The 25,115-nt window shown below is 39.8% G+C and overlaps 1 protein-coding gene across 1 annotated transcript; it reads left to right on the plus strand.

Moving 5' to 3' along the window:
• Window positions 1-3,767: 3,767 nt before the first annotated feature.
• Window positions 3,768-25,115, plus strand: kif11 (kinesin family member 11). Its single transcript, XM_088350995.1, has 27 exons — window positions 3,768-3,909; window positions 4,158-4,233; window positions 7,376-7,505; window positions 7,592-7,689; window positions 8,041-8,119; window positions 8,201-8,386; window positions 8,565-8,689; window positions 8,752-8,842; window positions 9,493-9,638; window positions 9,715-9,811; window positions 11,471-11,566; window positions 11,844-11,932; window positions 12,002-12,089; window positions 13,443-13,516; window positions 13,700-13,814; window positions 16,095-16,166; window positions 16,373-16,508; window positions 18,283-18,455; window positions 18,764-18,889; window positions 18,970-19,125; window positions 19,942-20,057; window positions 20,916-21,076; window positions 21,226-21,344; window positions 22,308-22,530; window positions 22,661-22,821; window positions 24,388-24,498; window positions 24,598-25,115. Exons 2-27 carry the CDS (start codon window positions 4,160-4,162, stop codon window positions 24,700-24,702), a joined length of 3,147 nt encoding a protein of 1,048 aa, XP_088207121.1. The 5' UTR covers window positions 3,768-3,909; window positions 4,158-4,159; the 3' UTR covers window positions 24,703-25,115.

The following is a 25,115-nucleotide window of genomic DNA, read 5'->3' on the forward strand; positions in this document are numbered from 1 at the left end:
TTTTATTTGTTGGAATGTTTGATCTTTATTGGTTTGGACTCTTGTTTGGTTTGGTTTTGTGTTATTTTGTTCTTTTGACAACTTGGTCAGGGGACTAAGGATGAAAAATAGCCTTTTGTCTCATTTTGTTTTTTTAAACCATATACTCAGTTGTTATTCTTTTTCTAATTTCATTGTCCCAAATAATCAACCAATCAATCAAACGAACATTCTTTTTGTAAATTATGGTAGCTTGCAATCTCGATTACAGTATGTATGAGGTGAATGTGAACGAAATGGGCCTTCTCAAAATTTGAGAACAGAATCAAGTTTTTTTTTAACCTCATAATCGTCTAAATGATTTAGGATTTAGCATCAGTATTGTGTCTCAATCGTATCATATGGCTTTGGGGGCTGCAGCGGACTCACTTGCTGGGGCCGCTGCTGAGGTCCAGCTCATCTCTGAAGAGAAGGAGGACGCTTTACACGAACAACAACCACGACCCAATGATGAAGGTGCTGTATCTGAACCAGATCAGGAGGCTTCTCCTGCTACTGTTATCCATGGAAACCAGTACTATTGTTTTTTGTGGGGGTGAAAACCCCTACCTAAAAAAACAGCCTGGAGAGGGATGGGCGCTGCCAAGGTATACTTTGCCAAGACACACTACTTGAAGTAGTGCCCCTACGACCTGGGTGGTTAAGAGATCTGGGAACCAGGAAACATATGTTTCAAATTTGTGAAAAAGCAGACAATGCTTAATGTATTTTTAGGTCTACTGTTGTGCCTAAATTCGACTCTACTGCAAAATCTGACTCCCCTTCGCGTATACGGCCTTCATGCCTTACAGTGCTGCACAGAATATTTGCCGCAATGTGTTTAGTAAGGAATATTGATTGCCGTGATTAAAACAAAAAGCGATCTTAGTCTATTCAATTAGCTTACCAAGACATGCTAACGTCAGCAACACTAGAGGTGACCCATTGTAGCTAAATGCTATAATATTCACAATCATGACTAGTTGTACACAAGTAGGCTTTATTTAGTGTACTATAGTAACCTTGTTGCATATTAGTGCATGTTTATTGTACGTAGTGGTTCACTGTTTGCTGTGACCAGAGGAACATTGTGAATGAGAAACTTGCTAAAATCTGATTCCCCCCGCCAAACTCCCAGGACAAAAGTCTGAAACACTTCCAAAATCTGACCTGCCTTAACTTCTGAGAGATAAGTCTGGAAGATTTCAAAATTACCGTAGTGACATATTATACAATAAGGCTACTGTAATACACCAAATAAAGCCTAACTGTGTACTACGAGTCGTGATTGTGAATTTTATGGTGTTTAGCTACATTGGGTCACCTCTGGTATTGGTGACGTTTGCATGTCTTGATAAAATCATTAAATAGACTACAATCCCTTTTTTGGTTTTGATCACAGCAGTCATCCATCCATCCATCCATTATCTGCACTGCTTATCCTCAGTAGGGTCGCAGGGGTGCTGGAGCCCATCCCAGCCATCTTCCGGCAGTGAGTAGGGGACACCCTGAACTGGTTGCCAGCCAGTCACTCGCTCATTCACACCTAGGGACAATTTGGACCGGCCAATTAACCTGACATGCATGTTTTTGGAATGTTGGAGGAAACCGGAGTGCCGGGAGAAAACCCATGCAAGCACAGGGAGAACATGCAAACTCCACACAGAAAGGTTCGATCTCATGACCTCAGAACTGTGCCGCGGACGCGCTAACCACTCAGGCGCCGTGCTGCCCTCACAGCAATCAATATTTCTTAATGAACACATTATACAGACTACGATCGCGACACATGTTCTGATACACACGGTAGATAGATCGATAGATACTTTATTCATCCCGGTAGGGAAATTCACATTTCCAGCAGTATCCTCATGTTAAAAAAATAAAATAAGAGCTATAGAATACAAAAATACCCAATATCACGTGTAGAAAAAGGAGCAATAAAATAATGTTCCAAAAAATAGACACTACAATAAAAATAGACCAAAATATGCAAATGGAGGGTTGGAGTTTAATGTGGTCTTTTACTCCCCCGGGTGGAGTTAAAAAGCCTCATGGCAGAAATGATCTCCTCAGTCTGTCCGTGGAACAAGACAGTCACAGCAGTCTGTCGCTGAAGCTGCTCTTCTGTCTGAAGATAACGCTGTGTAGCGGATGTAGTGAATTGTCCATGATTGACAGCAGCTTGTTCAGTGCCCGTCTCTCAGCCACAGTTGTCAGGCTGTCCAGCTCTGTGCACACAACAGTTTATTCAGACGAGAGGCATCCTTCTTCTTAGTGATGCCTCCCCAACACACTGCCGCATAGAAGGGGGCGCTCGCCACAACTGTTTGTTAGAACATCTGCAGGAGCTTTTTGCAGATGTTGAAGGACGCGAACCTTCTGAGGAAGTACAGATTTCCTGCACAGAGCTTCTGTGTTGGCAGTCCAGTCCAAATCTGTCGGAAGTCGAACTTAGGCACAACACCGGCCTTGATATTCTTTTATTCAGACTGTACTAATTTATTCGTAGCAATGTTAAGACTAATTGCGGGTCCTTATAAAAGACAAAGCGAAACATATATTAATTTTAAAACATGATTAAAAACCACAATTTAATTAAAAAGACAGGTTCTATTATTTGACCAAAAGATGTCACTGTATTGTGTAGTGTAATTGAAAAAGAGTGCCGCAATGCACAAGGAAGAATACAAACCACGGAGACACAAAAGCGACCAAACCACACAATTTTCCTCGATTGTTTTTTTTGCCCAGCCTTTTTGGGGGGCAGTTGATGTCTTACCTACAAGTAAGACATTAGCTCGGTTGAAGATGTCTCAACCTACAAGTATTTTCTTTAATGCACGTTTATACTATAGCTCATGTATTTTGCTTATTATTTAAACCAATATTTTTTTAATGAATTTGTTTTTTTAACCACTGGGAGGAACTAAATAATACACACTGTCCCGTTCAAATAAAGGTGCATTTGTGATGTCTGGGATAAAATGGATCTAGGACGGTTAACAGACTGCAGCTTCCGTTTTCATTTAAAAAGCACCAAAAACCAACATAAATCAACTACTTAGCCTGAGATTCGATCTGCGACCTCAGTGGAAATTTTTAAATCGAAGCTTAAAACACACTTATACTCTATATCATATGAATAACCTATATTTTATGTTGATAATATGTGTATTATTTGCCCTCATGTAGGTTTTAGATGAGGGGATGGTGTCATATTAGTCTGTAGTTTGCAATAGTCTTGGATCTGTGCAGCCATTTGAGACTCTTAGTGATTAAGGGCTATACAAATAAACATGACTTGACTTACTTTGTACGTGTATCCACACGTCTACAAATTATATACAAATCACTTATTATGATTTTAATGTTTAAATGCTTTTCATTTCGCTTTAGAAGCGTTCATTTGTTTGTTGATTTTCGTATTGTTCGATAAAAACAAAACAAGAATAAACCCAGCGAATTATTTTAAAAACCCCGCCTTCTTTGACGTCATCCGCGTGACTTCTATTTTCGGATTAAAAACTTTTAATAAATTAGACTCAGAATGACTGTCATGAATGATTAATATTTATACATTATAGTGATTGATATCATACTAATAAACAATAAAAGGAAACAAAACAAAATCTTATTGAAAATTATTTGAATCTCCCACAATTCTAGCTGAGTAGCAGTCACATGTCTTGCTTTGACCAATAGAGAGGCTCATTTGGTTTTGCTCTAGTGTGATTGGCTGGGCAGAATTCAAAACGTAATCTTCGAAAATTTAGATGCTGTCTAGGCGCCACGACGTTTAATCGCAAAAGAAAAAAAAATCAACAGAACGTAAACAGTCAACAAAAAGCACTAAAGGAGGATTATTGGAACACTCTTTGAGCGTCTCCGGTAAGTTTGGATCAAGTCTGCTTTGAGATTTTTTTCGACATTTGGGAGACTTAACCGTCGGTAAAGTACATTCATATTCGTTTGTGCTTCACAATCAAAGTAGCTCTGTTGATAAAGCGAGCGGGCTTCGGATCCAATATGTCTGCTTTATATAATAACGACAATAATAATGCTGTACATTTGATTTTCACGTTACATTTGTCTTGGTCCTTGTCCAAAATTAACGCAGTCGTTGTGTCGCACCACAGACATGTCTTCCAATCACCTGAGCGCCGTCAAACGGGACGAGAAGGGCAGAAACATCCAAGTTGTCGTCAGATGCCGGTAAACTTCATAAATTTTTCACTCGTCAATAATGTGGACTTTTCCAAGGTTTTTTATTCTCCGGGTGTTGTTTGCAGGGTTCGTAAGGCTCCTTGATAATACTTGAATGTCAATGTAATGCATACCTGTCAACCTGTACGTTTTGCCGTACAAAGTCCGTTTATTATGCATTTTGAGACGTGTACGACGTACAAGAAAATCTGTACGGAAAACGCAAATTTGTCAATAATGGGTGAGCGAGTTGTCTGTCCCTGTGTGTCCTGCGATTGGCTGGCAACCAGTTCAGGGTGTCCCCTGCCCACTGCCCGATCATTGCTGGGATGGGCTCCAGCACCCCTGCGACCCTACTGAGGATAAGCAGTGCAGCTGATGAAATGAGATGGGTATCATCCGGTATACAGCGACGATCACGAAACTGCAAATCAAACAAGTCAAACGAGTTCGCCGCGGTAGCCGCTATCTCGGTATCATTTTTTGTTTTTGTTTTTTTTTTTCGTTTCAAACTAAGCGAGATGCTACTGTGCGCATGCGTCTGCTGCCAAGGGATTTCCCATCATGCACCATTCTGTGGGATTTGTGTGGTGAAAGGAAGTCCGTCTCTTTTTGGAGAACCGGCTTTTTCGGCCCAACTTATTAAAGAGAGTTGCTTTGATGCATTCTATTACGAATTATGCTGTATAAAGTTAAGAAAAAAAGGAAGTATAAAAGGAGAAAATGAAAAAAGACCGGTTTGTGGTTATCCCTTTAATCAGTATATTACCAACAATAATTTAATGCAGTAAATGAATTAATAATTAAATTTAAAAAATTAAGACTTTTAGGTGCGCCTTATAGTGCGGAAAATACGGTAATTATATTTGCATGTATTTTTTCTTCTACAGTGAACGTTCAAGCTACCTAATTTTTGAACTTTTTTTTACAATAAACCTCATTCATGTAGAGCAACTCAGTATCTCACAATAAAATGTTAATTAACAATATATTTGATATAACGACACACATGTACAATATAACATGTTAAACTACGTTTGAAAAAAAATGTTTTAAGATTATTTTGTAAGGGAAAATACGACAGTTTGTGAGGGCATGGAGCCGTGGAGGTTGACAGGTATGATGTAATTATTTTAAGGCTTGAAAAGGGCTTGAATTTTGGGTGAAGTGTTTGTAAATGCTTGAAATTGTTGTCCTGTTTCTCAACAAGTCTGCTAATAAATGACACACATTGCTCTACGGTAGCTTGGATTTGCTATTGCCTTTATTCATCCCTCGGGATTAACTGCAGCTGACATAAGTTTGTATGGCATTGACCTTTGCATCATCGTCGCCCCTGACGGGCCGCTCCCAAGAAGAAATGTGCATGCTACACCCAAACAGGGTACTATGAAATGTGTATTGCTTTAAGGATTATGTATCAATTATGGACATTTATTATGGGCCATGTATAAAATAAAAATAAAGGTAGCATTTCCCATGGCCAACTGCACCGAGAACTTCCTACACCTGAAAATATAAGTTACATCATACCGAAATTTTACCCAATATCTATATGGGGAGAGATTTTATTCCCAAAGATCATACACACTTACTCTTCTAATCCTATACATATACTCATACTTTACTCAATATGTAAAAGTTATATTTCTTGATGAACGCTCACACTAGATTAAAAATCGCATATGAAAATTGCAGATATATTTGGCTCAGCAAAGCACACGATTAAAATCAGATCTCTTATTTTAAAGTTACTGGAGAAAATGAAAAATTGGCTTTGAAAGTCCATGAAGAGTGCATGAATTTGGCCATGAAAAAAGTGTGCAAACCCTGTGTTTTCAAAATGCTTGGGGCAAAACCAGTATAAACATTGCACTGCTTGTTACGTTTGAATTGTAAGTATGAAATGTTAGATGGCATTGCGACCCCAAAAACCTACACTGTCGATAAGCTTAAACCTTAGCCTAGCTGTTTTTATTCAATCAAAACTTTTGATGGTCCGAACACAGAAACCTTGAGTGACACCAAAGCTAGGGGTCAGTGGAAGGACCTTGTTTTTAGTGTATATAAGTGATCATTGAAATTCAAATGTATCCTATTTGTTAACATCACCACAAAAAGGCCTCGGCCTAACTTTACTGGAATTTACAGGACTTGCACTCAGAAATGACCCTGGAACTAAACAAAGTTGAGCAGTATTTTCATAAAAACGAACCATCTACTACAGACTTGTCAAAAACAAAGGTGATATTTGGGGAAATCCCCAAAATACATTAAGATGGAGATGAAGATAAGTAATGTTCAAATAGCCAAAGAATAAAGTACAGTATAAAGTTGAGTGGTTTCTAGCAGTGGTTTTAGCAAGAGTGCCCTAAAATATAGTATACAATCCAAATTGGCAAAGAACATTGCAGTGTTGAGTAGATGCGGACATCTATCTGACCAAAATAACTTTATTATGTACAGATCACTAATCTAACCTTATTTCAGTTATTGTATGGAGATTTGGGACTATACATATAGAAACGCAAATGTTTTAAAAATAAAAAAATGTTAAAACCTGAAAATATATTTAACTTAAATATTTTCTTTGAGTACAGTATTAAACACAAGTTAGCATAAACTTGATTTTGAATACGTTCTTTCTCCAAGAATAAATGGAATTCGGGGTGTGTACTAAAAAACCTTCTATATGAAAGATCATGTATAAAAGATCAAAGCGGCGCCGCCGCAAGTGGCAACCTTTCTAACAGCTCCGTGTTATCTCGCACTTTTAGTGATTTATTGTTTTTATTCTCTGCTTCTATCTTCGGTGTAAACTACAACAAAGCACCCCGAGGGCATCCTGTTAATCTGTCAATAAACAACGGAGACTGCTGGAAGTGTGAATTTCCCTATATATATATATATATATATATTGTGTGGGTGTGTGAGCTGTGTTTTTGCAAATATCTTGACATTTCCTGTGTAAATTAGTGGTGGATGTTGTTTTTGTGCCTTTCCCAAACGGAACCCCACAATGTGCTTCTTTGATTGTTAATCAGATGAATGAGGGTGATAGTTGACATTTAGTAACAAAATCCCATTTAAAGAAACCGACATATTGTGATGCAGACACTAAAAAAATCACGTGTTCCTTGTTTCCTTGTAGACCTTTCAACACGGTGGAGCGCAAGTCATCGTACAATGTTATTGACTGCGATCCAAACAGGAGGGAAGTTTTGGCACGGACGGGGGGCGTCCATGACAAGGCATCCAGGAAGACGTACACTTTCGACATGGTTCGTCGAGTTACTACTGTATATCCGCAGTAAAATCATTTTGCTGTCAGAACCTCAGTTGTGTTGTTGTTGTTTGTGACCTTCAGGTGTTCGGACCTGCAGCCAAGCAGATTGATGTGTACCGGAGCGTGGTGTGTCCCATCCTGGATGAGGTTTTCATGGGTTACAACTGCACTATATTTGCGTAAGCATGCACATGTTAGTCGATTGCTAACTTTCAGGGACTTTTTGTAGACTATGGACAATTTACAACAGGGCTTATCTAGAAATGCTGTGGATGATATTTTTTTTAAGCTAACATTGGAAATATAGTTATCTCTGATGCTAAATAGTTTGCGTTATCTAGGAGATAATGAGCGGCACATCCGAATGTAACTTGAAGTTTGCGTGCACATACTTTTCCATAAGAAACAAGCATAAATTGTTTTGACTGGACTTGGCTACAAACTTTGCTGGTCAGTCCAATCACCTCAACTTTCAAAACATTGTGATTATCTGGTACATCTGAACAATATTCTTTGGTGATTTGCTGCAGATACGGTCAGACAGGAACTGGAAAAACATTCACGATGGAGGGAGAAAGAAGTCCAGACGAGCAGTTCACATGGGATGAGGTGAGTAATGCTTGCCTTGATCCACACAAAATTGCACTGCGCAAACAACTCCTAACCTCTTTCCTCTCCCGGCGCTTGTAGGATCCCCTGGCTGGCATCATTCCTAGAACCCTCCATCAGATTTTCGAGAGACTTTCTGAGAATGGTACAGAGTTCTCTGTCAAAGTGTCCCTGCTCGAGATCTACAACGAGGAGCTCTTTGACCTGCTCAGCCCCACCGAGGATATCAACGAACGACTGCAGCTCTTTGATGACCCGAGAAACAAGGTGCATCTTGTACACAACCACAGAAAAAGACGCCAGAAATTACACTTTTTGATTTAACATTTTTCTGGGTACTCTTAATGACTCACAGTAGATCCAGTAATCATGCGTTTGCACATTCACTAACCTGAAGGAGACAGTTCCTTGCTGTATTTTTAATCCCTGTGATGCTGGGTGGCAGCGCGGCGTTGTGGTCAAAGGGCTGGAGGAGGTGACCGTCCACAACAAAGACGAGGTGTATCAGATTTTGGAGAGAGGATCGGCCAAGAGGCGGACTGCCTCCACGCTCATGAATGCCTACTCCAGGTGGGACACTTACATTATTTGAGTTTGTTTTTGTGCAGGTTTGACTTTTTTCTTGTGCACAGCCGCTCGCATTCTGTGTTCGCGGTCACCATTCACATGAAGGAGATGACACTGGATGGGGAAGAGCTGGTCAAGATCGGCAAACTCAACCTGGTAAAGCTAACTTTTGTAACTCTTTCCAGGAAGTTGAGCAACAATAAGACTACTGAGTACCCCAGAAATCTATCAGTTTGCCATCTTAATTTAAACAATATGTGCCTGCGTTGCTCTGTGACATAAGAACTTCAGATTAACTTGAACTGGAATAAGGATCAACATATATGGAAACATGATCATTTTAATTTAACTTAATTTCGCTCAAAAAAATATATCTTGCAATTGAAATATTTTAATGTTGGAATCCTAGTTTTGCAAGTATTTAAATCACAAAAAGGTTGTCTATGGTGGTTTGTTGAAAAATCACTCGTTTCAATACATTTATTAAAATTTCGTTTTCGGGCTGCTGGGAATTAAAAATTCAGGGACATAGGTGTTGATGAGAATACAAACCTATAATGGGTTGCATATTGTTATTTTTTGTCTGTTGCCTGCCTTCAAAATATACCAATGTGCAACAGTTAAATATCTTTTAATTTTTCTTCCGATTTTTTTCCCCCATGGTATTAAGTTAAAGCCTTACAAAAATGGTTTTGAAAATACAGGTATATTAAGTTTTAATGCACACACAGATGTTGGTGTCTTTCCTCCCTATATGATTTTATTTTGAGAATTTGTTTAAATATTTGTGTCCTTGTGGTGTTTAGGTGGACCTGGCGGGAAGCGAGAACATTGGACGTTCCGGTGCAGTGGACAAGCGGGCACGAGAGGCCGGGAATATTAACCAGTCCCTCCTGACACTTGGCCGCGTCATCACTGCCCTGGTGGAGAAGAGACCTCACATCCCATACAGGTGCATGCATGTTGCAAGCATGCAAGCAAGAATGTGACGCATGTGAATGACATTGCTATCGCTGACCTCCCTGTAGAGAGTCCAAGCTGACACGCATACTGCAAGACTCGTTGGGGGGACGCACCAAGACCTCCATCATAGCCACTGTTTCACCATCTTCTAGTAATCTGGATGTGGGTTTGTTTTGCCACTGCACACACAAATACAATTCTTAAAAGACAAAGACACAATTTACTGAATGCAAATTACTTTTTTGGACTGCAATGGTACATAATATTTTGAATCTTCTGTAGTTTATCACACCAGGAAATACCAAATTATTAAATACAGTGGTACCTATTCTTAAGGTTACGAAGTGCCTGAATGGGGAAATATTTGCTCTAGTTATAAAGATCGCCTCTAAGTTTTTGAAGTCAAATATACAGTACGCGCTGCTATTTGCCACTCAGAGTTTCCTAAACGTAAACAAACTGGCTATCGCTTCAAATCTACCTAGAATGCTCCCATCATGCTCTCCGTGTTACTGTCAGAGTTCAGAGACGATTTCCGGCAAGATAGCGTGGATGAGGACTCGGCCATCATTCAATCATTCCAAAAGTAAAAACCTTTTAGAAATACTCCATGAAGTCTCGGAAATTGTGGAATCACTCGTAAAGTGTTGACAAGTAGGGCTACCACCATGTCTGCTCTGCGCATTTCCTACGGATTATAAAAAGCCGGCAAAAGCAGATGTTATTAAGTCATTTTTTTTTTCAATAAACGCGAGGCAAAAAGGTATATAGTAGATATATATTTTTTTACTTTTTTTAATTAAAAAAAAAATGTTTACATTATGTGCCTCTCGTTTTATGTTTATTGTGCGTTAATCTAATTTTAATATGTATTTGTTTCATTTTCTGATGCTCTTTATGGTTGTTTTTATTTTTATTATACTGTGCTTTTGCGTCTCTACTTATGAAGTTTTCAGGTTACGTAGCTAATAACAGAACTAATTGAATATTTACGTAGAAGTCCCACTGTCTGCATTTTCAATACAAACTACAAATATCGGCGGAAGAAAATAAAATCAGGCAATGATCATTTTTATCTTAACAATGTTGATCATTCTGTTGTTATATATGGTGTATTACTGCCATCTTCCGGAACACTTGATGTTGAAGCAGATTTTGTGTGGGGTTTATTTTTAACTCATTCAGTGCCATAACATATAAATATGTTTTCAGCAGCATTGTCAATGAGTGCCAAAATGTATTAAAAAAATAAATATATATATATATATATATATATATATATATATAAATAAAATCTTATAAAGAACTTTTGAACTGTTTGGCGCAGCTTATCAATAAGTATCACGCCTCTGGGAATTATTTCAGTATGACAAATCACTATTAGATGGCTGGAGTGGCTTTGATCGGATCTTTGTCCACAGATCAAGGTACCCCCCACTTCCCAGTGTTGCTTCTTGTATCCAGCGACTGAAGTGTGTAGGCTCTGTGAAGGAGTGTGGTCATAGTAGGGAATATACGGATAAGTACAGATAGATTACACTTCAAGCTTTTTTTTTTCTAAAAAGAAAAAAAAGATGACAAAGTCCAGTGAACCTTGTTTTTGCTGTATGCTGTCTTTATTCTTTGGAAACTGCATAATACACAAAATGAGGAAAAATCACAAGTTTATTAGTTGTAGTTGTTATGCTGCTACCATTACTAAATGACTTATTCTAATGAAAATTGCTTATAATTCAATGGACGGCTTGTGACAATATCAGCGTTATAATTCAGAACCGTTATGACTGTGTAAATTATAAACCCCAAGATCTGTTTTTGCAGGAGACGCTAAGCACGCTAGAGTACGCATGCAGGGCCAAGAACATCATGAACAAGCCCGAGGTGAACCAGAAGCTCACCAAAAAGACGCTGATCAAGGTGAGACCCGCGCTTGACATATTATGAAGGACAGTATTACTATTCATGAGGCAGTTTGTTTGAAACTGTCAGCACATACTGTATGTGAGAAATTTTGGCTCAAGTCAGAGGCCGGAATGGAAGCAAATCACTAGATTGTCCCTGAGTGCATCTTAAGCGAGTAGCATGTTTGTACTTGATTCACTCGTTGCCCGGTCGCCACAAAATAATTCCATGATGGACATTTTTGGAAATAATCTGGTCGAAAAAATATTGCACTCTTTTTGTATACGCTCAGGAATACACCGAGGAGATTGAGCGGCTCAAGCGAGATCTCGCTGCCACCAGGGACAAAAATGGCGTGTACCTATCAACGGAGAATTATGCGTACGTGTCTACATTGTCATGTTGTGTGAGCATGTGAGATTTCTGTTCTAAAACCATCATGTTTTTCAGCGACATGATGGCGCAAATAACTGCAAACAACCATAACATCACTGAGTACACCGATCGCATTGCTGCCATGGAGGAGGAGCTTAAGAAGGTAGACATTGACCCCGACTAAAGCATGTTCTCGTTTTTGGCCATTTTCTTTCAGTCCGTAACACTCATGGGTACTGTTTTATGAAGGAAAGTTGTTCTTATTGTGAATTATTACCTGATACCCGTTGTAAATACTAAGTGACTTCAATGTCAAGAAACACATTTAAAGTTGAAAAAAAACAAAAACGATTCTCTAAAAAAAAAAATGCTAAACATAACTCAAAAATAATAACTGTGCTATGGTCTAGGTCAGGGCTGTCGAACTAATTTCAACTGGCGGTGGGGGGCACACGATAGAACAAACATTCTGCCGGGGACGGACTAGTAGATTAAAGAGAAAGAAAAAACTAAAAGAGAAAGAGGGAGGGAAAAGGAGAGAGGGAGAGAGCGTGAGAAACAAAAGAGATAAAAAGTCGTGAGAGAGGGGGGAAAGAAAGGGAGTGGAAGAAAGAAATCCAAAGAGAAATAGAAAGACAGAAGGAGAGAAAAGAGAAAAAGCAAAAAGAGAGAAAAGGAACAAAGGAAGTTAGAGCAAAATAAGTTAAAAAGACAGAGAGAAAGGGACAAAGAGGAACCAAGGAAGAGAAAGAAAGAGACAGAGTGGGAGAAAAGGGGTGGGAGAGAGAGCGGGAGAGAGATAAATACAAGTACAGTGTCTTTGTGAGAGGAACCTGGCTTTGGCAACATCAAGTTGACATATTTCACCCTGCAGCTTGTTTTTCTCTTGCGTTTCTCTGAGTGTTGTCTCGCGGGCCAGATTCAATACCTTAGCGGGTCTGGTCTGGCCCGCGGGCCACCTGTTTGACACCTGTGGTCTAGGTGAAACTGGGCCAAATCTGTTTTTTCACAAGGAAAGCTCTGATCAAAAATATATTTTCATTTTTATATTTTTTAATTTGCTACACAAAATGAGAACTTTGAGATGAGATTTAGAATTAATGTGAAACTATAAATGAATGCGAAAAAGTATAAATCAATCTGTAATTTGCATGGGCTTTATTTACATGAAAAGAACAATTTGTATTGTATGACCCCTAGATGTCGGTGTATTGTGTAGTGCAAGGAGGAATACAAATTATGGAGACTCAAAGTGACCAAAATATACTATTTTACCTCACATTTTCTTGTACCGCCTTTTTGAAGTTTTTGGTTACCTGAAGCAGTAAGATGGCTGAGAATTGGCTCATGTTATGTAAAATAAATGCATAAATAAAGGCTTTCGGGGTCATCGCCAGCAGGGCACAATTCTAATCTTTCTGATCTGAAATTCCAATCTATGATCACTTCTAGAGTATTGATGTGATGTCACAGCAGTTTGTGGTCTCATGATATTCCTTGATGTGTGTGCATACAGGTGACTGAGCTGTTTGCGGACAGTGAAAGTAAGCTGGAGAACTGTACAGCCGAACTGGCCGACAAGCAGCAAAAGTGAGGAGTCTCCCGAACCCAAATCGCACGTCATGGTGCAACTTGTATTTCGGGGCTTTTCGAGTTGTATTACAAATGAACTGCTCTGGTTACCATAAGTTATTCAGGGTTTCTCAATGAGGAGATTCTGCGAGCTGAAAATCCTAACAAGCATCTGGCAACTTTGTTGTGTCTGTTGCACAGATTGGAAGAAACTAACCGCGATCTGAAGGCCACCCAACACAAGCTTGTTGAGGAGGAGTTAATTAGTGGGGAGTTTCACTCAGCCCGAGATGAGCTCTACACCACCGCCACACAGGTGCCGCCTGATATTATCTCACACTTAAAAATATTGCCCAGGGAGCTGGCTTTGCAGAAGCAGTTTTCGATTCACTCTAAATTCGTCATACTCGGCCACATACACTGGGGTGGCTTTGGAACGGCATAGTTGCAATCATTAAGATGGTACAGTAATCCCTCGTCTTTTTGTAGGGGTTGCATTCCAATAAAATCTTGCAATAGTCAAAGCCCGCAAAATAGAAACATGTATTTCTTAGATCAACAACGTATATACGACTGTGGCAAAATAACAACTATAGGTCTACAAATAAAAACACAGAATTGCAGTTAAATAAATGAATAGTCTTTATTGTCATTAAACAATGGTACAACTAAATTGGAAGGTTTCTCCTTTCAGTCTAAGAGTAATGTAGAGATCGGCAGGCTAGCTGCGCCCTAACATCAGGGATCCTTGGGTGGAGACAGGTCTCTGATGTTTAACTCATTGAACAGCGGGTCGTCCGGCTCTTGATAATCAAATGCGTTTCGTACGATTTCATCAGTCCCTGAAATATGTCATGTCACATATAATTTGAAACCTTAAACTTTTGGGATTCAAGATATGGTGGCAATTTCAAAATGTACTCATCACAAAAGATCCATACACGATACCTGAAAACCATAAAGCAGTTATGGCTCACAAATAAGTCCCCTGGAAAGTCAGCTGATGAATTGATATCCTGAGTCTTTCCATCCATCTGACCGTGTAAATTATGAACTTTAAAACACACGACAATCCTGATGGATACAAATTTTCCGCCTAAAAGCATTTCTGCATCTTGTACGTTTCTTGTTGTGATTTGTTATTTTTGCCACATAAATTATGTTTAAAAACAAACCGACTCGGAAAATAATTTTCAATGCGGCCATTTTCCTCTGACTTTACAACACTACTCTCGGCCAATAGCAGGCTTTTTTTTTCACGGTCCACAGACCGCATTAACTAATAATCGCTTTTTTTTTTTTTTTTTTTTTTTTTTTTTTGGGGGGGAGATTGCCTGCTCAGCATATATTAAGCTAGTAGTAACCAATTTGAAATATGATTGACACATCGGTTACCAGATGAAATTCTGAACAGAAGGGTGAGCAGATATTCACTGTGTATTCATATTATAGCCCCAAATCAAAGTGCGCAACATCACTTGTGATTCGTTTTCACACACCATTATTATGCGCAAGTGTGCACAATTTTTGATTTGACTTCTTGGAAGAGAAGTCAAACATTTACAACTCTCAAAATAGCTAAAAAAAGAAATCGACCAAAGTAAATTACACCGTTGCAAAACTTAAAGTGCTGTTAACTGGTTTTCTCCAATTGGTCACTTTTGGAAACGCTAAGACCTACCATGAGAAAAATGTGCAAAATACAATGTTTAGTTTTTCAGATTGTGATTAAATTTGACAATGCAGGTAAGGCTTGAAGCTATTGTTTTGCCGCTTTCCCAGCTAAGATACCAATGCTATACTCATCTGCAGGCATTTGATTGCACAAAAAATTCAGGCGAGAATAATAACTGTGTGTTCCAACTCAGAATATTCGATGTTAGTAGCACTTGCAGTGATTATTTTGGTTTGCGACCAAACTTCATTGTTTTACCTTTTCAAAAGAACCATACTGTCCATATTATCCAAGAATCATCTTCTTTACTTAGGTGTTTTGGGGATGTTAGGCGACGTTTAAAGGAACGTTAAGGGGTTAAAAAAACCTGTCACAAATGTAGCGGCTTCACACAAGTTGTAGCTACAGGTCATCTGTTGAATGGGTAAGGGATCTGGCATTGCTCGGATACAGGCTCTGCAGGGTGGCTTATGAGTTTTGTTATGTAGCTGCAACAGTAGGCCGGACCTACAGCCACGTTTTTGCGTCCCCTCCATACGCAGCATCTGTTTGTTCCCAGACCTGATAACAAACCACGGGCACCCGGTAGTGATCAATATTTCATTGCCCTCTTCTGAATTTCCTCAGAGTCCTATTTTATTGATTAATTTATTTTCAGTGTACCTAGACTATCAAATACTAGCTGTCGACTTCTTTAACAGTTTGTTTTGGGTGGACACATTGACTTGACCACCAGCCTATCGCAGTCAAGCCCACCCAACACTCACACACACATTCCTCTGCGACCTGCTCCCGTTATAGCATTTGTTAAGTGATGTCTGCCGCAGAACACAATACACAATGAAAATCCACAAAGTATCGGATCTTCAAAAAGTAAACCACGATACAGTAAGGGATGACTGTATTTGCGTTTTTGTGCAGCTGCTGACCACAGCGGACGCCAGCGTCAACGATGTCTTTGGCCTGCACGCCAAGCTGGACAGGAAGAAGCTGGTAATGCCAACTGTGCTCACCTCTACTTTTAAAGTCTAAAAGAAAAATACATTTAAATTAAACGCTCACAAATGGATATGAAAATAACTAACTGCATACCTGGAGCCTATGCAGGATTAGTTCATTTTCTAGGCCATATCTGCTTAGGTTTTGTATTTGCAGTTGCCCCCCTATTGTTCCATGTGGTGACTGTTATGTGTGTGCAGGTGGAGGAACAAAACAAGACAGCCCAACAGAGCTTCACCGAGCGCATGGCAGCAGTCTTCAATGGTGTGCAGCGCGGTGTTCAGGAGCAGGGCAAACACCATCGCCGCGCCCTTAGCAGTTTTTCGCAGGCTATTGGTAAGGACGACTGTTTACTCACCATGTACAGACATTTCTGCAGCTACTACAGCATTGATCACTTTAAAAAGGATGCCCCAGCAGGCTAAAATGTGGAGTTTATTGTGATTGTGTTACGTGTAACGCCCAATGGTAAACGGTGATCTCATATGCTTTTATATGAAGAATCAAACAAATTCCAAGAAAGTTATGGTCAAAAGAAAACTCAACAAAAATTCCACGAGGCAATAAAACAATTTTAGCTACAGTCCACAGTGCCTTTTCCAAAATGAAGTTTGCCTGTCAAATATGCTTTAGCTTAACTCTATCAGACTGAGGAAACTAAAATAAGAGTTGTTTGGACATAAAAGTACTGGCAATGTTGTTCAATTTGAAGGCCGCATTGACTCCAGTATGAAATAATTCTGAGGAATCATTGACTAAGTTGAAGTTGCGCTGGGGCTGGATACTTCAGCAAGACAATGAGCCTCAAAGATGCTCAAATTCTTCTAAGGCATTCATGCAGAATATTCTGGAATGACCATTTCATTCCCTAAACTTGAATATTATTGAAAATCTGTGATGGGGTTTGAAGCAAGCTGTCATTATGGTAAACCATAAAACCTGACTGATCTGGAGATGTTTTGTAAAGACGAATGTTCAAAAATACCTTGAACCAGAATCTAGACCTTCTATGGGAGCTATTGGAAGTGTTTAGAGCAGGAGTTGCCAACCTCTTTCAAGCTGAGCGCTACTTTTTGTTTCCAATTACTGCAAAGGGGACCCAATTTGATATGCATTTCAAAATGTGACTTTACAACTTATCATCTTATTAATATTTTATTAATATGTGGAAAAAGATAATAAATACACAAAAAATACATATTTTTTGAGCATATTGTAGATTTGTACAAAAATTACATTAAAATGGGCACAGTGCCCTGTCAGTAGAGACATAAATCCATAAATAAACCTTTGTCCATTTTTATCCCTGTAAAGAAGGAGCAAGCTCATTAGCAGCACTAGAACAGTAAATAAAAGAACTATTGTGTGAATTTTGTGAAGTAGTATTAAGTAGTCAACTTCAAAGTCTGTTACAAAAGTACTAGAGAACAGCCTGACGTTTGTCGTTTTCAACGTTTAAACAACTTATGTTTGTTCCTCGGACTGCATCCATTTAATTTCAAATAAGTTAGTCAGGCACAGTCTGACATAACACTCTAGCTCTATTTTATAGCAAGTTACAGTGAATCCCAAGAGTTTAACCTTTCGAATGATATGTGGAATGACGCATTTGAGTGATTGGTGACATCGTACAGACACCGTGTCCGTTAGTGTCTAAGACACGTATTTGCTTCTTTGAGAGCCGTCGGGATGTTAAGGGGTGAGGGTTAGTTTGACAGAACTATCGGACTGTGTGGTCGACGTTCCTACTGTAGCGCCTTGTAGTCCGGTGCGCCTTATGTATGGAAATATATATATATATATATATATATATATATATATATATATTCATGTCTTGATGCCTTTGTTGGAATAACTTGTCTGGCGACAATAGAATTGTCGACTATTTTATTTATTGAAAACGTTTAATAATCCCTACGCACAGCCAAAAGTTTCTTCCCCTCCCTCAACCCACTTGCTGATTGAGTCCTAGCACTCACATTGACACACTCCCACGGAGTGTGAACAAGTACATGGAGATGGGCATTTTGGGAGGGCGGCCATTAAAACAGCATTGCGGAACAGTCAACTCGCTGGAAGCAGATGTAACTAACACTGCCTTTACTGCCAGACGGCGTTCTGGTTAATAATGCGTCGGTGCTGACAAGCGCCGTGAGCGGTGTAAAGGACCTGGTGGCCAACATGGGGTGTCTGGTTGGCAAAAGCGTGGCTCGCTGGCAGGAGCGTCTCCAGCAACACCAAGATCTCACCCAAGAGAACAAAGAGCTCTTCCAAGAACTTCTGGTGAGTCCGTAAGACCCATCGACACTCCAAAATCCGCTCCTTTTTGCCTGGTTCCCTCACTCAACCTTTTTGATTTCTGTCTTTCACTTTTATGCTTCATTTTCTCTGTTTATTTGGCACCATTGTCATTTTCTTTACCATTCCCCCACTTTTTTTTTTGCACATTTATTTTCTCCTGTTTTCCTATCTGTTTCTCTCATACTTCACCCCTCCTTTATTGTACGTTTTTTTCTCTTCTTTTTTTCTTCTTTTTTACTTTCTCCTTTGCTGTGTTTTTTCCACTTTTTTTTTACTTTGCCTGTGTGTAGATGGAGCATCAGCAAGCCATGCATGAGCTCCTTCAGGTTCAGATTTCGACGGGTCTTTCAGTACTCAATGAGCTGACTGCCTCCCTCAGGACTGCTTCCAAGGTGCAGCATGCCCTGGCTGACAAGGTTCGTGAAGTTTACAATTAAAAAATGTTTGTTAGTGTGCCTGTTGTCAGAATATCCTCTGTCGGTCCTCCATCCGTCAGGTGGAGGCCTTGAAGGAGACGGGCAAGTTCTTAAACAGCCTGGTTTTGGACCTCGTGGCTTTACGTGAGGTCTCTGTCCAAAACATAAAAGATCAGCAGGCTAGACATCAACAAGTTGAGGAGCAGATCCAGAAAGTTCAAGAAAAGAACCAGCAGGTACCTAGTGCTTTGTTAAACGGTCATTTTTTTTGTCTGATTCAATCATTTTCACATATTGAAAATTTGAGATTTGATTTCAGGCTATGATTTTCAGGCTATGTTTCTTGACCCGGTTTAGTAAGAAATAAAACTTCTTATTTTACTCTTTTAAATCTATTTTTATACTTCTCTCCAGACAACATGCAGTAATATTGACACAAAAAAATAAGTACAAATTACCTTATGTACTTGTGAGAGGATGCTAATGAATGATTCAATATGATAAAAGGTACTAAATGTATACAGTTCTGTTATGTGGTCTTTATTATGCTGCCTTTCTCATTCGGTTATGCTGCAACTGTCCCAATATTTTGCATTTTCATGTTTTGTTGATTAAAGAGCTTCAAATATTCTGAGAAAACACATTTTTCTTGATATTGAGTACCGAATTGGGTTTTATTTAGTCAACTGTTTTCTACCAGTATAGTCAGCCTGATTTTTATGCTTTTTGCTCCAACTTTGCAGCGAGCGCTAATACTGGCAGATATTTTTAGCAGCTGAGACTGCAACGCTACTGCTAGCAAACTAGTGCAAGGACTATGCGATACATTTTCATTGATAATGTTTTCTGGAATAAAATATTTTAAATAATTGAAAGAACCAATATATCACCCAGTCTTATTAGTAGATATGTGGTTGGCGTAATAAAGTCATTGAAAAAAAAATCATTTCTTAGTCCTGAGACATTTTTTTCAACCTCTCTGTATAGCACTTTGAGTGTTTTGAAGTCTTCTTGAAACTGTTGAGTAGTAATCTCTTTCCAACCGTCTGCAGAGGATTCAGTTGCTCAACCTGCTGGCCACAGAGTCACACAATGACAACGTGAACCTATGCCGCTCCATCGGGGCCCTGAACGCACCACTTCTGAGCCATCAAGAGAACTTGAGCAGGTAAAGCTGACTAAACGGGCTATACCTTTGTAGTTGCCAGATGTTGGATCCCTTATTTTACTATTTTGGGGCTGAACAAGGTTACAAGGGAACTTTTATTATAAACCATTTCAAAGATTGTTCTAAAGTGGCCCCTGTATTCTACCATGCAGGGCTGTCTTTTCATCTCATCTCATCAGCTGTACCGCTTATCCTAATTAGGGTCGCGGGGGGGCTGGAGCCCATCCAAGCCATCTCCGGGCAGGGGACACCCTGAACTGGTTGCCAGCCAATCGCAGGGCACACGGGGACAGACAACTCACTCGCTCAGTCTCATCTAGGGAGAATTTGGACCGGTCAATTCACCTGAAATGCATGTCTTTGGAATGTGGGAGGAAACCGGAGTGCCCGGAGGAAACCCACGCAAGCACAGGGTGAACATACAAACTCCGCACAGTAAGGGTGGTAGCTGGATTTGAACCCACGCAGGAGGTTCCCACGACCTCAGAACTGTGCCGCACACGCCCTAACCACTGCGCCGCCGTGCTGCCCCGCAGGGCTGTTTTATGATAGGATAATGTGTTTAGCATTCCTGTGCTTTTTGTCTGGGTGGTTAGTTTCTCGGATACATAGCACAAATACACACCATAGCATTTGTGATCATTTATATAATGAGAAATCTAGAAGTTATTTTGATTAACTTCGCATTTGTAAAGGTTTGAAAATATAACATTTTTTAATAATAAAAGTTTATGAGACTGGTGGGACCTATTAAACCCTGGCATCCTGCCCGAATCCTCCTATGTATGGGAAACACTGCATCATCCAATTGACTCTTTCATATCCACACTAACTAGTCTTTTGTCTTCTTTCTCTCAGCGGCTGCGTTGCAGTGGAACGGCAGGCTACAGCCCAGGCAGAGCATCTGTGCGCCACTTCGTCGTCGCTGGCTTCCGAGCTGCGTGCTCTCGTAGCAGAGAACCAGCAGACACTGGGGGAGGTCACCGGTTACACCGAGAATCTGCAGCGCGGTGTATCAGGTAGGACAGCCTGTTCCCTCCTTCATGAGGACTTAGTAATACACTCAGCGTTACAAGTAGAGTTGTTTGGAGTGGACATTTTAGTCACCGAAATAAAGGTAGCCATGGTGAATGATTTCCGACTTGGGTTTTTCTACTCATGTGTGCAGGCGCACTTGAACGTGGCAACGACTGGAGCTCGGCGCTGCAACAGCACATGGAAAAGCGAGCGCGCGAGCGACTCGTGCTGGTGGCTGAAGAGGCAGCCGATGCAGAGACACTCAGTCAGGTATTCGAATGGGAATTGGCTTTAATGTATTTGGTATAACGTACTGAACCTTGTTTACAACGAGATTAGACATGGCACTCCAGGATAAACTTGACGAAATAATTTAAAGAGAAAAAAAAAGAATTTCAGGATAGTCAAAAATATTTACAAGGTAGTGCATGAAGACTGGTCTTGGTTGTAAGTGAATTGTGACAAACAGTGCAATAAAAAATAGCAGTAACAAGATTTCAAAATAAGTCAATAAATAAGATATGAATACTCATTTTTCTATCCAATACCTATTTTGCAATACAACTAGTTATATATATATTTTTTTTTTCAGTCTTGTATGCTTGTTATGGGGGCTGATGGCCCTGGGATAAAAATAGTTTTAAGCCTGTTCATCCTTTTGGGTGGTGGTGGGTTGCATGTCTGGTAAACTTCACTAAAGGTTTTACACATTGTATTGTTGTTAAAGTAAGGAGTAAAAGGGGATGGGAATAAAACCACCAAACTGTAAAATGTACATTGGGATTTAAATAATTTCTAAATGACCATTAAAATGATGTAAGATAAGATATGACAATTTGTTTAAATGATTGATAAAAGCGTTCAAAGTTATCGTGGGGACAGGATTTCTTGACAGCCTTTGTTTTCAACCCAACATTCCTTCTTTTCAGGTGAATTGTGTGTTTTGTGATATGTTTTTTGAAACATGATCAAAAAACACTAATGTTTGACCAAAAACCCTGATGATTTACTGGCTTTTGATTTTGTAATAACAGGTTCATGCGTCATTCAAGCTCCTGATTTGTATGCTTTTACTGCGCTTTGAATGTTTCACAGAAAAACAGTTTGTGTAAATTTGTTACGGCAAAGGAATGGAGAAAATAGGATTGGTAGGGAAATTGTATCATAAAAGGCGTTGTCACCTGCAAAATTACTTTGATGACATACGGGGCATGTTCCTTTCTGTCCTTGCAGAGCATACAGACATACAGCACCGAGCAGATTAGCGTGTTGGAGGTAAAGCTAAGGATCCATCAAGAGGAAATGAAGCAAGCATTAAAAAACCTGCAGAGCCAATCGTCCTCAGATGGCGCAGCCCTGGACCGCCACGAGGACGAGATCCTCCAGCAGGTGGATGCTGCTAAGGGGCTGGTCACAAATTTCTTGGAGGAGGAGCTGCGCCACGACTCGCCTACCGGTAAAATATTTTATACGTTCTGCATGCCGCGCACGTTAGGAAATGTCAATCGATTTAAGTAAGCGATAAGTCTTTTAAATAAGTTGATGATTTGCATCACAAATATTGCAATTGATGTGTTGCACTCCAGGTCAGACGCCGCAGAGGCGGGACTTTGTGTACCCTCGCCATATGGCCAAGATGTGGAGCCGCATGGAAATCCTGGAGAGTCTGAGGATGCAGCAAGACGAACTGAGGGCCGGCGACCAGGAGGAGGAAGTGGATGATGAAGATGATGACAAATACAGCCAGGTGAGGTTTTGATGGGTCTTTTTGGAATGTTTGGGTGAGAAAGATATCTTAAATGTGATATCTAAGAATTTATATGGACAAACGGCCGTTTTATAAGTACACCTGGAAACATGTCTGGAGCGGTTGTAGGCTGTAGCTCATGTCTAGAATCTCATGCGACAGGCTGAACGGAGCCAGAGTCGAGCTTTTAATGTGATTTGAAGGAACAGGTTGGTTTTTTTTTTGTGTGCCGGCCAGCTTTAAAGTTGTAACAGGTTAGCTATTTAATGTAAATGGTCTGCATTTATAGAGCGCCTTTCAAGTCAATAAAGACCTCCCAAAGCGCTTTACAATGTGCTTCACACTTACCCATTCACACTCACATACCGATAGCAGCGTCCGCCATGCAAGACAACTACCTGCTTATCGGGGGCATTAGGGATTCAGTGTCTTGCCCAAGGACACTTCGACGTATAACACATATAAATAATCGAACCTGCGACCTCTTGATCAGGCGCTTTACCTCCTGAGCTACTGCCCCATTTACATTTACATATTTCAGGGGTGTAAAACTCATTTTAGCTCGGGGGCCACATGGTAGAAAAACCATTCTCATGGGGGCCGGGCTAGTAAATTATAGGCATAAAAAGTATGCCTTTAGCTGAAGGGCTGGGGGTCTTTTCAGAGCCTCACGATTCAATTCAAATAAAGAAATGATTAGTGAAGTGTTCTATCAACTGCGCATTTGAAAAGAAAAGGCTAGACATCAATTAAATCTATTTCCACTTCAATTTATTTAAATCTGACTGTCAAGTGACAAAAAAGTGTACAATCTGTAATTTGAATGATTGATTTGAACATATAAAATGATTTCTGCTGTTTCCTTTTATATAAAAATGTCCACTGCATATAGAATAGAATATAGAATAGAATATACCTTTATTGTCATTGTTACAAAATGGGTTAACATATTGTGACAACAAAATTGGGCATGACACTCCAGTTTTACACATTCACAGTGAGGTATGAGCCAAGAAGATAAAGGAACAGAGAAGATAAGGTTATAAAACAAGGGGGATAAGGCTATAGTTATAATTTACATGGTATTTACACAAGAAAAATGGGAACTTTGCTATTAGATTTCATATATGCTATAGAAAAAACTAAAAAAAAATTCTAAACTTCAGAAAGGACAATTGGGTGCTATTCTTTTATATTTTGTATTGCCTTTATCAGCGCATCTGTGACTTTTAAGTATAAATAATACTGTGAAGTGTTTCCTCAATGTTCTCCAGTCAATTGATGGTTGTCAGCAAATACAGCTACAGTGGGGGCTTTGCGAGTGGCACGTGGCTTTGGCGACATCTAGTGGACATATTTAAAACTACAAGTAATTTAATGACACAATGAAGCTTGGCCACATATTGGCCATATGTCTCACAGCCCACATAAAATCATGTGGGCCAAGAGTTAGAAATGTGTGATATTTAAAACGTCAAGTCCAAATAAAGAATGGCATGTACAACGCAAGACTTGAGCACAAGCTAATGCTTACGATTGCTGCGTTTGATCCACCGCTGTGTTCAGGTCTCCCTGGAAGACGTAACCAACCTGTGTAACGTGAGCACGGCTACCGAAGGCTCAGTCATCGACGAGAACCTCGTCTTCAATGAGAGCAAGCGTCTTCCCTTTTTCAAGGTGAGTGTGCCCCAAACCAACTTTTGAGCACCCCGGTGCAGGATACAAAGGCTTGCATATTAACCCAGCCCCGTGTTTCTTGCTTTGTGTGCGCTTCAGAAAAAGAAGGGCAGCAAGAAAAAGACCAGCAAGCCCAAAATGTACGACGAAGAGGTAGAGAGCACGCCGCAAAAGTCCCGACTCCCGCTGCGTGCTCAAAACTAAACATATCCATGGCCTGTCTTTTATTTCATCAGTCGGGTTTTAATTCTGTAATTTTGTACACACTCATGGATTGTGCTTTTTGTTCTATTTATGAGCAACAATCGTGATATTAAAAGTAATTTTAAAACAAACAAGTGTTTATAATAGGAACTGAACAATGTGAGTGCTCCCTGGGGGAAGTTTAACCCAAATTATGTTCTGAGTAAGTGTTATATGAAACCCATGCTAACAAATATGCCACTGCGCTACTTTGCCTCTGAGTTTTGTATGCTTTCTCGCTTTTAAATGATACATTAAACTCTTTGGATGTTTCTTTGAAGAATAAAATGTATGGCTGCGTGCAGCTTCAAAACCCCTTTTACAGGAAAGCAGATGTTGATCGATGTTTGGGGGTGCCATGACACGAAACCAAG

Source organism: Urocampus carinirostris, chromosome 13 (genome assembly GCF_059441175.1).
Source record: "Urocampus carinirostris isolate Australia breed hairy pipefish chromosome 13, RoL_Ucar_1.0, whole genome shotgun sequence".
Lineage (NCBI taxonomy): Eukaryota > Metazoa > Chordata > Actinopteri > Syngnathiformes > Syngnathidae > Urocampus > Urocampus carinirostris.

What these genes read in the sequence shown, in the direction of transcription:
- kif11 (XM_088350995.1), top strand. Translation starts at nt 4,160, where the DNA reads ATGTCTTCCAATCACCTGAGCGCCGTCAAACGGGACGAGAAGGGCAGA. An exon ending in AGACGTACACTTTCGACATG is followed by an intron (nt 7,506 to 7,591) that starts GTTCGTCGAGTT and finishes TGTGACCTTCAG; the next exon opens with GTGTTCGGACCTGCAGCCAA. An exon ending in CATCTTCTAGTAATCTGGAT is followed by an intron (nt 9,812 to 11,470) that starts GTGGGTTTGTTT and finishes CTGTTTTTGCAG; the next exon opens with GAGACGCTAAGCACGCTAGA.